This window comes from Phragmites australis, chromosome 24 (genome assembly GCF_958298935.1).
Source record: "Phragmites australis chromosome 24, lpPhrAust1.1, whole genome shotgun sequence".
Lineage (NCBI taxonomy): Eukaryota > Viridiplantae > Streptophyta > Magnoliopsida > Poales > Poaceae > Phragmites > Phragmites australis.
In genome coordinates this window covers 9,135,999-9,151,707 of record NC_084944.1, presented here as the reverse complement: position 1 = coordinate 9,151,707, position 15,709 = coordinate 9,135,999, and the positions used below count along the sequence as shown (strand labels likewise).

Here is a 15,709-nt window from a genome sequence, read left to right as displayed (position 1 = left end):
CGGAAAATCCGCGAGCGAAGTGAGAATTAAACGTAAAACCTACAAATTTAGGGTATGTTTGGTTGCTCACATAACATTGGCCTGGCTCGTATGAGTGAGCCAAGCTGAGCGCATGCAAGACCACATTGTTTGGTTACCTGTATGTATATAGCCCGTCTACGCAAAGAAGTTGTTTGGTTACCCGCATGAGTCAAGAAGTTTAAAAAATAGATACAAGATAGTTTGTTTAGTTACCCGCATGCACACATGTTGTGGTAACCTCTTGATTGATGTGGTAAGAATGCTTCCACCACTTCTCAGTGTTACCAAGTCCCAGGTAAAACAAATTACATTATATTTTGTAGCAATAATAATGATGACTATAGCCTGAACAAATAGGATTCGCACTCCTATGTCTCCAATCTCAAGAGACACATGCTATAAAGCACCGAGCTATAATTTAACTGATTAATCTATAAGGTTATGATCACAACAAAGTATCTGCAACCTGAGATTGGAGGGGCACAGAAACCACCTAACAAGTAGGAGTGATACATAAACCACCTCACAATGCACTGACATAATCTAGACTAAGCAAATTAGAGATTTTTTTTGTAAGAATGCACAAAATATGATCATACACCTTATAGTTAACCTGCTTCACTATCACGTCCCATATCACTTCACAAAATATGATCAAATACCCTCCAATTTACTCGCTTCACTATCACCGCACAAAATATGATCAGACAGCAAGAGAGTAACCTCACTGCCCAAAATATAAATCAACAAACAAGAGAAGCCTCACTACATATAGTAGTGCTTGGCCAGGAAGGTCCTGAGCCATAGCACACAGTGAGCCTCACTCATACCCACAAATGCGGTACCTTGATCTTTGTTGTCAACCAAATGAAAAAAATGCAGCAATCAAGGCCTCCTCAGTGAACCCAGGCATGTACATAATAGCACCATAGATCTCAGGATGCACCTCTTCGGTTTTGGTTTCACGAATGGCACTAGCAACATTATTCACAGCATCTGTCATGTTGGTCAAGGCAATGTTGTCCTCCTCACAGAGCATGGCCCTCTTTCTCTTGTTGCCAACTCCAGACACACTAGTAGTACCCTGAGTCTTGGGTGTCTCCCTAAATACTTTGGCCAAATCATCTATAACCTTAGGAGTTCTTTCCTCAGCAAACGCGTCGGACTTCATGGAGCTTTCAGCAAAGTCAGATGGGGAGCCCAAAGCCTCATTGGAACCTATGGAAAACTTTTTAGTTGCCATTCTACTCCCAAAGGTAGTCATCATCTACTGATAGTTCTTAATAGGCTTGTTCAGATAGTCAACATCCTTAGGATATGCCTAACATGTATTAAATTGGGACAAATCAGTAGTGAGAGCATTACCATGGGACAAGGCAACAAGGAAAGAATGAAAACAAACTAAATGTCAGTAACATAATAGTGCTCCTACTCAAGCACTATCTTGTAGTTGTCCTCATCCCAGTTAGCTCCACTCAATTCTCTAAGCTTAGAGAACTTGATCCACCTTTGTCTCCACTTGCTCAGGTGGTTGTATACATGTGTTCCAGTCACTTCATTGCTAGTGAAATCTTGAAGATCCTTGGCAACCTTATTCAGGTGCACCTTTATGGTTCTAACTCTAGATGAGATAAGTTGGCATATGCGACAAAGCACAAAGCCTGGACTAACATTATTCCATCACATTGCACCCCTCCCACACTGGCTAGCTGCTCCTTGAGTTTCCTCGACACCCACCTCAACCTCAACTATCTCATAAGCCATCCCTAATCCCAACAGCCCAACCTTTGTTAAAAATGTATCAAACAACAAGATACAAAAGGATATAAACCGGCACGAATTATAGATAAAATCATCATCATTGCATATGTCATGGCCTAAGTAAAAAATTTATCAAACAGTAAGATATAGAAGGATAGAAACTATCAGGAATAGTGCATACCACCATCATCATTGTATATGTCCAAGCCTCAGTAAAAAAATTATCAAACAACAAGATATGGAAGAATAGAAACTAGTAGGAATAGTGCATACAACCATCATCATTGCATATGTCCAATGTCTCAATTAAAAAAGACCAAATAGTAGGAATATTACATCATTGCATTGTCCGCTAATTTAGTTATTAAATTGATCAAACATGGATAATAGTTCAACAAAGTATCATAGCTATTACAACACATAAAACCTTAATATGCTAGACATGAGAGTGCTCCCTATTGCCCCACATATGATGAGCCCATTCATCTCTTTTTTGAGACCATCAGCGTTGTCATCCACGTGAACTCCATGGCCATGGGAGGAAGTATTATTGGGCACCCAATCTGCCTCAGGAGGGAACACCTCATCTTGACCATGGTCAAGTATCCAGTTATGCAAAATGCAACATGCAATTTGAGTTGTGTCTTGAATGGATGAAATGGTTTGTTGTCCAAGATGCAGAAACAATTCTTTAATGCCCAAAAAGCCCTCTCAACAGACACACGTATACTAGAATGTCTCAAGTTGAACAACTCTCTAGCATTAGTTGGGTAATTCCTTCCATCATACTCTCTCAGATGGTATCTAGTAGTTCGATAAGAAAGAAGCTTGAACGACATGTATATCAAGTATCAACTATATATATATAGATATATATATATATGCATTAGTATATTTTTGTTTATTCAATGACATAATTTTTATTGGCTATGATAGGATTTTATTTACCTGGTGGAACCCTTAACCCATCATGCAGCTATAATGCATCAGCAAGAATGAGAGCATCATGTGCTGAACCTTCCCGACCAGCTAAGACATATGTGAATCTCAGATCAAAATCAACCTTATCTAGCACATTTTAAGTAGGATAGTGCTTCCTACCCCTAAAGGCGGTAGTCACCTCCTTAGGTACTCTTGAAGGGGATCGGTGACGTCTTAACGGGGGGTGAATTAGGATACTTAAAAGTAAATAGCTTGAAAAACTTCACAAGATAAACCTATATCATTTTTATCTAAAAGTGCTCTAGATTTATCTAGTGTGTCTACTCTATGGTTCAAAAGGTTTGCAACCTATAGCCAATCCTAGCAAGCTACTCTAAGAATGTAAATATACAAAGATAACTTGCAAGTAATGTAAATGCAGAGACGCAAAGATGGTATAGAGAGGAAACTCGGCACAAGGGAATTTTATCCCGTGGTACTGATATCATAAACGCTACTCCTAGTGTACGTTGGAGCAGCCAACAAGGCTTTTGCTCCTGGACGGCACCCGGTCACAACTCTTGAGCCGCCAAGCTACAAAGGCAATGCTCACCACAAGCCTCTCTTCCGGTCATTTGCCACCGCGATCACTTCAGAGCTTGATCCACCAAGGCAAGGGTCTCCGTGTCCTCGTACAAGCGTCTTGCCACCACCCTGCACCAAGTTGGAGGGTCAATAAGCATGAGCCACCAAGGCTCATGAGAGGAACCGTCCAAATAGTATTCGAGCTAATCATTAGGATGATCATTTTCTATAATCACGCCCACAATGATTAACCAAAATACCATTTCGGTAGTCCCGACATGTGTTTATTTCTAGGATCGGAACACACGCTTTTACAACAAGCACATCATCATAAGACATAATAAAGAGTAAGTAATTAAATTAAGTTATAAGTCCTTAACTAGATTAAACTTTACAACAAAATACATACCTAAATATTTGTTAGAGTCGTTACATAAAATAATAAGTTACATGACGGCAAAAGTTGGGTAGTGTCATTTGCCCTAAGGCGCCACCCCAAGCTAACAATACATGAGTAGAATGATACTACTCCTAACCCGTTGCCAACATCGGCTGACGTAAAGTAGCCAAAAATTAAATCTTTCTCACCGGAAAAGCAAACAAAGCATGTAATTATGATGGTTCTCGCAAGACTTAATCCATAATGAGCACTTATAAATAGCCAGACTCCAAGGAAAATGCATATGGGTAATTAGTAAGGACTCAGCCACAAAGGTTAAGTAACTTCATATACAAAATCAATTTGGACTCAAGTGTAAGCATCTACAACTAACCAAAACACCCTTGTATCCTGAGATCATCAACATAACAAAGATAGAACTTGTACCATATCAACACCACCAACCACTTCCCAACATACCATCACAACATCCCGATATTGAAAACTCTACGATTGATGTAAATAGACAGAAGCATGCTCATAACCGAGAGCATGATAATTCAAATTAATCTTACACCATGCAGGGGTACTCCTTTGCGCACATAACACGAGGACCATTTGGCTTGTACTACCCGCTAAAGTACACACAAGGCGGTACTCGTGATAACCTTTTCCAATTGAGTCTCGACCGTTTGAACATGTATCTATAGTTGTGGAGGTCCACTAGGGCTACTATCGGAGAACCCTAGTTACGCATAAAGGTGTGGAGGTAGCTAGAACTACTTCCCGAGCAAATTAGAAATCTCTACAAATCTATTATGCCCACAACACCTTTACGATGTTACATCTACATGGTTATTATGCTCACGACACCATAGGCTAACAAGCCAAAAGGTTACAGCTACAAAAGGTATTCGGCTTATCTTACCATTATATCAACGTGCGATAAGTATGGAAAGTGCCAAAGCTAACTACAACAACAGTCGGTCCTTAAACGATTCAAGCGGGCCTATAGCATTCGAGACTCCCTTCTCAAGCCATCCCTATTACTCGCCCGAACCTCGCCTCCTCCTTACTGACTTACACATCCCTCCATCATCATTGTCTTTGTGAATAAAAATAAGCTCTGAGCTCGCGATCGATGGTCAAACCACTGCTCGACTTCTACTGAAGATCTAAGCCTTGCTAAGCATAACATATTCATTTTAAATTAGACCATTAAGTTCTATTCCCTAGGGTTACAATAGATCAAAGGATAACAATACCAAGGAAGGGTAATACAACAATTAGGATCTACTCCAAAAAATCCGACCTCGACTAACTCTCATGCGTAACATACATATAGCATACTTTATCAAATTAAAGACGACATATGGTCCAAAGTAATGGGTGCAACGTGTTTAAATGCTTGCCTTGCTCAAGTGCTTCATACACAATATCACAATTAAGTTCCACCTCAAGAATACCCCCGTCGCTCTCCGGTTCATCGATCGCTAAAAAAAAAAAGAACAGTGCATCAGAATTAATGTGGTGAAATGCTATGATACATGCACCAAATGCCATGAAAATTGAAGGGGATATGAGGTACTGAGTAAAGAATATGCGGCAATGAGGTTAGTCCAAACATTATGCGCATTAGTGAGAGAATAAACACGATTGAATGCATTAATGCTCAGAGATAATAAAAGGATACTCTTCGATAAAGCATCAAATTGCCTCTCTTTGTTTCTGATACGTTGATTTATCCCCTCTTCAGTGACTCTCCAAACATCTAAACCTTTGAATTGCAAATGACAAGTCATTGAAATTTTCTAATGGGAGAGTACTACCGTGGAGCACTACCAGTATCCATCCCTACCCAAACGTCACAATTTATTAGTCGGTGAAGCCTAAACGATCAAAATGAGACCACGACTCAAATGCCACTTGGATTGACATATCCTTGTGGAAGGTGTGAGCTCTGGCTCTGATACCACTTGAAGGAGATTGGTGACGTCCTAAGAGAGGGTGAAGGTGAATTAGGACACTTAAAAATAATTGGCTTTAAAAACTTCACAAGATAAACGTATATTAATTTTTATCAAAATGTGCTATAGGTTCATCTAGTTTGTCTACTCTACGGTTCAAAAGGTTTGCAACCTATAGCTAATCCTAGCAAACTACTCTAGGAATGTAAATACACAAATGTAAGTTGCAAGTATGTAAATGCGGAAATGTAACAATGGTAGAGAGAGAAAATTCGGTACAAGGGATTTTATTAGCGGTATCGATGGTATAAATGCCACGCATAATCCATGTTGGAGTAGCCCCTAAGGCTCTTGCTCCCGGATGGCACCTGATCATGACTCTTGAGCCACCAAGCCATAAAGGCAAGGATCACCACAAGCCTCTCTTTTGGTCACTTACTGTCGTGATTACTTTGGAGCTTGAGCTACCAAGGCAAGGGTCTCTACGTCCCCTACAAGCGTCTTGTCGCCGCTCCACACCAAGTCGGAGGGTCAATAAGCATAAGCCACCAAGGCTCACGATGCCGGCAAGTCATCAAGACTCCAAGGTACTAGCGTACCACTCGGTATAATGTATGATCACTCCTTACTCCACTCTCTAGGTAGCAACATCTAGCAACAACTCTCTCTAAACCTAATAGCACTAATCTTTTGCTTAATTGCATTGGATGATCACTTTAAGCATTTTGGTGATTTGGATATCTTCTTATGTGTATACGAGCATCTCTGGGCTTCAGCACTCTCAAATGACCGAGTAAGGGGTATTTATAGCCTCAATCCCGTGAACTAGCCGTGACCCAAATGGTCATATTTTTTCCTTAACGTCGGATGTTCCGGTGTGTAGCTTCTCTGAACATTGGACCTTGCGGTGTGTGTTCCACCCTCGTAGCCTATCGATAAATGCAGTCTCTAGCTGTTAACTAGCCGTTGATCCTCTGCGATTCCTCTGATGCCATCACCGGACCATCCGGTGAGTAACATCTCCATTGAGAAGAAAGCAATACTTCTGTAAAATGCTCCGATGATGCATACCCAGTGATCACCAGACCATCTGGTGTATTCAACTCCATCTTCTGAGAATTTGCACAAGTTTTGTAGAATACTCCGATGTGCATTCAGGTCCTAACATCAGGTCATCCGATGTAATCATCAACTTTCTCTCTTAGCTAAAAAACACTCCGTTTTATATTCTCTGTTGATCAGACCATCTGGTGTATAGATTTGAAGCACCTCTTTTGAGCCTTCTGAGTCAAAACACTCCGGTGTGTATAAACTCCAGAATGCCAAACCATCTGGTGTGTGTATTTTTCTTGGGACTTGTCTAATTCAATCAATCTTTATCCCGGTTGTGGTGGATTCTTCATATATTTCATTCATGAGATCTACTAAAGTATATACTTGATAAACATATTAGCCCCATTGACTATGTTATCTTTAATCACCAAAATCACATACATATCTAAAAAGACCATGTTCACTGGAACTCTAGCATGCACTTGAGTGCCGTCAATTGCACCCACACAATCCTACATGATTTCCAACAATTGTCATTACATGATAAGTAGCCATGCATGCATCATGAAGTTATCAAATTATATGACAAATTTCATCTTAAAATATGGATACCATCTTGTACGGTTTCTGATATTTAGTAAGTCTCATTAGATGGGGGCCCTATCATCTCATTTCTAAGCTCACCAATAGCATACAGAACCTCCTTGAAGTATCGACTCATTGTCTCTATGGACCTTCTAAATAATTGGTGAATAACTCTAAACCTTTGGTTATGACCGACCACATGTAAGAACATTGATATTTGTTCTTCTACACTGGTGTGAATGCTATCTCGAAACAAATTAATTTTCCTAAGCAAGTTGCATAGGTGAAAAAAGGGAGCTCGTCTCATGCGAAGCATGTCTACATATTCTACATTATTGCATTTAGGTTAGCTTCACGTTCTTAGTCTCCCACGGACATTGGGGCATAGGTGATTACAGGTCAAGATGGTCGCCTCATTCTAAGTCTACTCACAAAGAATGCATAGAGAACAGTGACAAGAGCTGCTGCTTTGACAATAAGCATATGTCTTGTATTTTTCAACACCATCTAGACAAATTAAATAGCAAATATAGATGTGCTTAGATTCACATTTACATATCATGGACATATGATCAGATCAATGAAAAAAATGTGTCACTGGCATGGATATATGTTCATATTCAGAAAAAAACATCATCGACATGATATATACTCGGATTAACAAATAAGCATCATCGACTTGAACATATGCTCAGATTTGTAAATAAGCATAATCGGCATGAACATATGCTCATATAAATAATTATACATCATCGGTATGGACAAACACTCAAAATTTATTATCATTTAAGTTAAATAATTCAACGTTGTTCGCATCATATAACAAGTAATGGCATTTAAAAAATGTCACCAAAATGGATCTATCACAGGGAGAGGAGAAATGGATCTATCACAGGGAGAGGAGGGAGGGGCCAAGAAGAGGAGGAACACATTCCTGTTTACGTCTATAGGACCACACAAAGGAGTTGAAAGGGAATACACAAGCTTGCACATAAGAAAGAGAAGGTTGGATGAGAGAGACAAATCTGCACAAAATAATTTCAAGGATGAACATCCATTTACACAAAAGGGGTAAGAAACATGTAAAAATAAAAAAAAATTATCTAAAAATCTATTACCTTTTTACCTTGTAGCATGGCAACAATACAGATGAATAGACTAACACCCTACACAGTGAAAATATAGAGGCGTGAGAGAGCTATGGCAATAGATCTAGTTACAATACAACAAAATAGTATAAGATTTACCATCACCACCAAGAAATCAAAAGAGAAATGAATGGATACGGGGATTACTTGCCTCTTCTCCCTGTGCAAAGCAAGCAGAGGCCTCTACACATTCCTGCACAACAACAAGAGAGAGAAAGAAAGAAAAGGTCAGCGGAGTGAGCCAATCTTTGTCGGAGAGGAGACCAGGGAGAGCACAGGAGGAGCAGAGCAAGAACGGATTTACCTCCCTGGCGGCGACGAGAAGAGAATACTAAGGGATGGTGAGCGGTAAGGAATTAACACTAGGATGGTAGCGCGAAAGAGGGAGTGACCCTAAAAACTCCTATGCTTGTGCGCCTTGCACCTGCAGAGCCAGAAAAATGGTTGCGCGGCGGTCTGACCTTGCACCGAGCGAGCCTGGCTTGCTGGAAACGACCGATTTCCTGGTTTCCGCTTGTGCACCCTTTTTACATTTGGTGAGTCAGGCTAAAACTGTACGGATAACCAAACAGCAGTTACATACTATGAGCCAGGCTGAGCCAAATACAGCCATCTAAACATGTCCTTAATTAGATCCAAATAGGCCTCAAAAATGACTTTCAGAGAATTCCGTATCGCCAATCCTGTCCTGGACAAGAGCACGGCTTCGGGCTCCAGCGCCTATAGCCTTTTCGGCCTCTGCTAAGTTTACACGAGACTTGACGCCACCTGGTACTAACCAACAACGACTTTCCTATTCCAATTCCACCTCCGCTTCCAATCCAAACCCCAATCCCCACGCCACCGCGCCGGCATTCCGTCCAACACTTTCCTCCTCTTCCTCTTCCTTCCCCTCCTCGCCGCCGCCGTCACGCCTCCTCCCATCGCCGCCCCACCCCCCACGCAAGCCCCAACCACGCCTCCCTCCGCTCCCTCTATATATCCTCCACCTCGCCCCCACCACCCCGCCTCAACCACCTGCTGACAAGATGGCGATGGCGTCCGCGTCTGGGTCTGCGACCAAGCCTGCTGCTGCGTCGGCGGTGGAGGGGGCATCCGCTGTGCAGCCGGGCGCAGGAGGTCCTGAGATCGCCTTCTTCGACGTCGAGACGTCGGTCCCGCAGCGGGCCGGGCAGGGGTACGCGCTGCTCGAGTTCGGCGCCATCCTCGTCTGCCCGCGCCGCCTTGTCGAGGTCGCTTCCTACGCCACGCTCGTCCGCCCCGCCGACCCGGTCTCCGCCGTCTCCGCCGCCTCCGTGCGGTGCAACGGCATCACGCGGGACGCCGTCTCCGGGGCCCCCAGCTTCCGCGACGTCGCTGACGCCGTCTACGACCTCCTGCACGGTTAGTGCCCTCGCCCCCGCCACGGGGAATGCGGATCGCGAATTCCATATTTCCACACCACCTTATGTGCTCCTTCTGCTGTAACAGTGGTGTTGGTAGAGAATTGTGCAGTTTCCGAGGAAGTAGAAAGTAGTGGTCAAATTAGAGCATACAAAGAATTTTCTGGAGCTGACAATACGTAATTTGATTCCCCTGACTGTTACTATGATATTGTTATCTCCTCCTTAATAACATAAACAGAGCTCCTGCCAATCTGTTAAGATGAGAAATTTGGTTTCTTTCATGAGCCATAGATTCTACAGTCAGTTCGTGTTTTTCATTACTTTTCGGAAGAGTGGAAGCTGAAAGCATGGTCCTGCTTATCCTGAAACTAGTTTTTTGATAAACAATGTCACTCATGAAACTCATATCAATCTTGGGCAGGGCGAGTCTGGGCAGGGCACAACATTGTGAGGTTTGATTCTGCAAGAATAAGGGAGGCATTCGCTGAGATTAGCCGGTCACCTCCTCAACCAAAGGGGATGATTGACACCTTACCTTTGCTTACCCAGCGGTTTGGGAGGAGAGCAGGGGACATGAAGGTACAAAACCTTGCGTTGATGTGGAATCACTTTTAATTGGAACTTCTCATTGATGATACAGTTCCTTCTTGTCTTTAAAAGGGATGCATCTGATGTTCTTTCCTTATCTGTTTCATCTGCAGATGGCAAGCTTGGCTAATTACTTCGGCCTAGGGAAGCAAAGGCACAGGTATCTATCATGCTAATCCAAAATGTGTTGCATTTATATTCTACGTGCTCTTTTTGACATTTAGTTTCCATTTACAACCTTTCCCATTTAAGTGTCAAATTGTCAAGCACATATCTACCCTTCACATTACTTCACATTCTGGAACTTGGCTTGTGTCCTTTTAGTGGGTATTTGGTAACCCAGCTCAGCTGAGCACACCTTGCATCAGTCTATTGTGATAGTCTTTTGAGGAATTTGGTTGGGCAACAGGACACCATCCTTGACCTCTTTGCAATTTCACTATACAACATAGTCTCATCCAGGATGTCCAAATTCAACCTCCTGGATCTTCCAAATCCCATCTTGGGAATGGATCATCTGGACACACTTAAATTCCCAAAACATGGCATGGGATATGATCTTCTATCTAGATCATTCTCAATAGATGTTGAGATTGTGCAGTGCATAAATGTAACTCTTAGTACACATTGATTGAGAATGACCATCCACCTGACGCAAGTGACTGCTATGTGATCAATATGCTCCACTTTATGCTGTTCATTTTTACTTTAGTTCTGTTTCCAAATACTTCTGCAATGACACTCCATTCATAGTCATATTAGTAATAGTTACAACTTGCATGAGATTTCCCTTATATTATTCCTTTGATTGAGCTGAACTGGAGTGAATTATCTTCTACTAATTTGGTCTGCAAATTTATCTACAGGAGTCTTGATGATGTTAGGATGAATCTTGAAGTTCTCAAGTATTGTGCTACGGTGCTGTTCCTGGTATGTTTGTAGAATTCATTTTTCTGTTTCATTGTTGAAGATAATCTGTTGGCTAAATCCCAAAGTTTTCTTCACAGGAGGCAAGTCTTCCAGAGGTTCTTACTGTTGAGAACTTGGTTGAGCGTGCAATAACAAGGAGCAAAGCTAATGGGGTTGCTTCTCCTGAGGTGCCAAAACCTCAACCAAACTCTTCTCCTGATTCTTCAAAACGGCAGCGGACAATTTCTCTAGTTGACAGTGTGATGCCGGAGGGAGATAATCAAGGAACAAGTGAATATGTTGAGTTGGTATCCCATATTGAGGAAATGAAGTTAGATGCCACTATGCAGATGGATGCAAGTTCAAGTGGTTATTCAGGGTTTGTTGAGCCGGATGATGTTTCAGCTGAGTGTATCAAAATCTCAGTTGCTCCGTTACACCAATTTGGTCAGAAAACATCTATCCTGCACAAGGATACCCCACTGCAACTTTGTTGTGCCGAGTTGAAAGTTCTGTTTGGGGTCAGTACAAGGTACCTAGACAATGCAGGTCGGCCAAAGTTGAGCATAGTGCTTGAGATCCCTGAGAATCTCAGTAAAGTTTTAGAATTCTGTGATGATCTTGCTCGGCGGTCATCTCAGGAATCTGGCAGCACTTCTGAGTGGAGACCCCTGATCAAGAAGTATGGATATGTGAATCGTCCGACTGTCCGCCTAAAGTGAGTTCTATTCTCCTCTTTCACTCTTAATCTTAAAGTAGTTATGCTTTTCAGAGCTCAAACAGTGGCCTTTCCTTGCAGCATCACTACTAGGGTCAGCGGTGACACTGCGATCTACTCAACAGATATATGCCAGAAAGAGCCTAGTGGTAACATTCAGAAGCTTGTTTTTAGCAAGGTAGATGCCGCCGAACTGGAGACTCTATTTGCTCGAGGGAACATGGTGGACACGTTCTTCTCACTGGAAATATATGACTACCAGCAAAATGCTGGTATTCGGTTAGTTGCAAAGAGACTGGTTGTACACTCCAATTAGCACCAAGCTTAGTTCTCGTGATCCTAGTGCTAGAAACTAACACTTGCACTAGTTTAGTGGCTATTAAGTCTTTAACTAGATTGTGTTATGAATGTGAATAAGATCTGACCAGCAGAAATTGATGTTAACTTAGGATATCAAATGTTGTAAAAAGATTCTAACAATCTGTGTTATTCATTTGTAAAAATGGAATGCTCTTTGTTACTCTTTCTCTCCGTATATTCTGAAATCCGTGTTCACTGTACATTATATTTGCATTTTACATTTGCAATTTCACGTCTTTATTTGGAATGGAAACGTTATCTTGTTGCGACAAACCTGCCCATGCTAGCGTTGGCAGTCGTAAAAGCGGGGAGATTCAAATCATGCATGTATGTAGAGGCATGTTCCAAGCCTCCAATGGTGTCGTCACCTGGCCAAACAGTTTGGGTTCGCTTATGAAAGGTCAACAGCCTTATAGGTAGCTTAGTAATTTGTCTAAGATATACGTACATTAGCAGTGATATTTTTTGCTGTAATTGCTTGTTGCTTTTTCTGTTTTCTTCTCTATTTATACACTGTTGATCACTACAATATGGCTTGAGTTAGTCAGCTAATAACTACAGCTATTACTGTTTTAATTGACTATTATTCTCCCTAATCTGCTAGCTGAAAATTTCTAGTTCAAACAGCTAATAACTACAACCATTACTGTTTTAATTGGCTATTATTCTCCCTAATCTGCTAGCTGAAAATCTGCACACATCAAGGTTTATTGCTAACAATCTCCCCCTAATCTTTGTATGTGAACTTGGAATTGATGTTGACCATTCCAATCCTAGCACGAAGCTCATGGAATCTGACTTGCTCAAGTGCCTTCGTTTGAATATCAACAAGCTGGTCCTTAGTGCCGACGAAATCAGCACTAATCCTCCCATCTTTCTGGCACTCCCTGATGAAGTGGTAGCGCACATCGATGTGTTTGCTACGTTCATGGAAGACAGGGTTTTGTATCAACGCTAAGGCTGACTTGTTGTCAATCTTCAGCTCGACGGTGTCGACGTTCCTCCCCTTGAAGTTGCCGAGCAGCCGAGCCAACCACACCGCCTGTATGGTTGCGATAGTGGTAGCAACATACTCCGCCTCACAGGACGAGAGTGCCACCACCTTTTGCTTGAGAGTGTGCCAACTCACTAAGCTGCTGCCGTAGAAGAACAAACCGCTAGATGTACTACTCCTTGTGTCAACACCGTCAGCGAGGTCGCTGTCGGTGTACTCGACAAGCCGTGCCTCCGCTGTCCTCCCGTAGTGGCAACCGAGACTTAAAGTCCTAGCCACATAGCGCAGGATCCTCTTCACTGCCACCATGTGTTCCTTCGTAGGCCGCTCCATGAAGTGACTCACGTACCCCACGCTGAAAGCGAGGTCCGGTCGCGTGTGGACAAGATAGCGGAGGCTTCCAATGATCCTCCGGTACTGAGTGATGTCCACCTCCGCCGTCGTGCTGTCACAGCTCAGCTTAAGCCGCTCCTCCTTGGGGGTGTGTGCAGGGTTGCAGTCCTGCATCCCCGCCATCTCTAGGATGCGCTTGGCATAATGCGCCTGGCATAGCGTGATCCCGTTGCTACTCTACTGCACCTCGATGCCAAGGTAGAAGGAGAGCAACCCAAGGTCGCTAATCCTGAACCTCGCCTTCATTTCCTCCTTGAAGTGGTTGATCTCCACCTCGGCTGATCCAGTGATGATCAAGTCATCCACATAGACCCCGAGGAGCAACAACGAGTCGCCATGGCCACGCCTGTACATCGCCGCCTCATGCGGGCTCTGCTCGAACTCGAGAGCTCACAATATCGTGTGCAGCTTCTCGTTCCAAGCCCGCGGCGCTTGCCGCAGCCCATAGAGCGCCTTCCGCAGGCACAACACCTTCTGTTCTGCTCCGACGACGACGAAGCTCGGCGACTGCGCGACGTACACCTCCTCCCCCAAATCGCCATTGAGGAAAGCTGACTTCACATCCATGTGATGCACCGGCCAACCATCTTGCACAACAATAGCTAGCAGCAACCGAACGGACTCAAGACGAGCAACGAGTGCGAATACCTTATCGAAGTCAATGCCCGGTTGCTGCACATAGCCCTTGGCGACGAGGCTAGCCTTGTGATTGATCACTGCTCCTGCCTCGTTCTTCTTGAGCTTGATGACCCACTTCAGCCCAATAGATCGATACCCATGAGGAAGCTCCACTAGTGACCATGTCCCGTTCTGCTCGATGGAGTCCATCTCCTCGCGCATGGCCGCCTGCCATGCTGGATTGTGCTCTGCTTCAGCGAAGGAGCGTGGCTCTCCATCCTCACTGACCAGCAGCAGCCCCTCACCATCGACAATGCGATTGGCAAGGCCTGGTGCCTCTCCCCCTCCTAGCACGTCGTCGATATGATCGTAACAGAGAGGGGAGGAGTCGTGGTATGCATCCAGCCTGTCGGAGTCGTTTGGCGGAGGAGAGACGAACTCCAAGAGTGAGGCCGCCGTGGGAGAAGCCCCTGTGGGCGTGGACGACACGCCAGCGGGCGAGGCTGGCGTTGGATCTGTCCCCGCTAATGTGGGGGCTACCTCTGTGGGGAAGATGGACGTGGACGACGAGATCGCCCCTGTGGGCACCGGCGCAGCAGGATAAGCACCTTCTGCGCTGCCTGCGGACGGAGCCAACGCGCCTGGGTGGATGTAGTTGACCACTGCCTCCACATGGAAACCAGGTGTCTTGCAGCACCGTCTCCTAGTCCCAGTCGGCATCCTCGTCAAAAATGATGTCGCGGGATATGTGGACACGCCGGGACCGGGGCTCAAGCATGCGGTACGCCTTGGAGCCATCCTCATAGCCGATGAAGACCATCGGGGTGCTGCGGTCGTCGAGCTTCCGTAGGCCTGGTCGTGTATCCTTTACATAACCAAGACACCCGAATGTACATAAGTAGCTTACCGCCGGCTTGCGCCCGTGCCACGCCTCAAATGGCGTCTCACAGTCAAGACTCTTCGTCGACGTCCGGTTGAGGAGGTAGACAGTCGTGGTCACAGCCTCCCCCCAAAATTTAGCGGGCATCTTCCGCTGTTTCAAGAGGGCGTGTGCGGTGGCGAGGATGGTCTGGTTCCTCCTCTCCACCACGCCGTTTTGCTGTGGCGTGTACGGTGCGGAGAAGTTCCGCTACACGCCATGGTCCTCGCAGTGGCGGGCGAATTCAATGGAGGTGAACTGGCCGCCATTGTCCGTGCGTAGAACGCGGAGGTTGTGCCCACTCTCCACCTCCGCAGTAGCCTGGAACTTCGTGATGGCCATTGCATCATCACTTTTTGCTGTGGCATCATCTACCAACAGCAAAAAGTAGCGGCGCCCACCTGG

General features: G+C 44.3%; 2 protein-coding genes and 1 pseudogene across 2 annotated transcripts; 1 reads left to right on the top strand and 2 right to left on the bottom strand.

Moving 5' to 3' along the window:
* Positions 1 to 880: 880 nt before the first annotated feature.
* LOC133907170 (uncharacterized) lies at positions 881 to 1,785 on the bottom strand (annotated as a pseudogene).
* A 7,387-nt stretch (positions 1,786 to 9,172) lies between these two features.
* LOC133907690 (protein NEN1-like) lies at positions 9,173 to 12,540 on the top strand. Its single transcript, XM_062349761.1, has 6 exons — positions 9,173 to 9,803; positions 10,227 to 10,384; positions 10,507 to 10,553; positions 11,260 to 11,323; positions 11,401 to 12,020; positions 12,102 to 12,540. Exons 1-6 carry the CDS (start codon positions 9,449 to 9,451, stop codon positions 12,334 to 12,336), a joined length of 1,479 nt encoding a protein of 492 aa, XP_062205745.1. The 5' UTR covers positions 9,173 to 9,448; the 3' UTR covers positions 12,337 to 12,540.
* A 567-nt stretch (positions 12,541 to 13,107) lies between these two features.
* Positions 13,108 to 13,890, bottom strand: LOC133907169 (secreted RxLR effector protein 161-like). The gene has a single exon (XM_062349204.1). The coding sequence runs from the start codon at positions 13,888 to 13,890 to the stop codon at positions 13,108 to 13,110; it is 783 nt and encodes a 260-aa protein (XP_062205188.1).
* Positions 13,891 to 15,709: the final 1,819 nt, after the last annotated feature.

Coding starts and splice junctions, on each gene's coding strand:
- LOC133907690 (XM_062349761.1), top strand. CDS start 9,449: ATGGCGATGGCGTCCGCGTCTGGGTCTGCGACCAAGCCTGCTGCTGCG. Junction 10,385..10,506: donor GGAGAGCAGGGGACATGAAG/GTACAAAACCTT, acceptor TTTCATCTGCAG/ATGGCAAGCTTGGCTAATTA. Junction 11,324..11,400: donor GTGCTACGGTGCTGTTCCTG/GTATGTTTGTAG, acceptor TTTTCTTCACAG/GAGGCAAGTCTTCCAGAGGT.
- LOC133907169 (XM_062349204.1), bottom strand. CDS start 13,890: ATGGCGGGGATGCAGGACTGCAACCCTGCACACACCCCCAAGGAGGAG.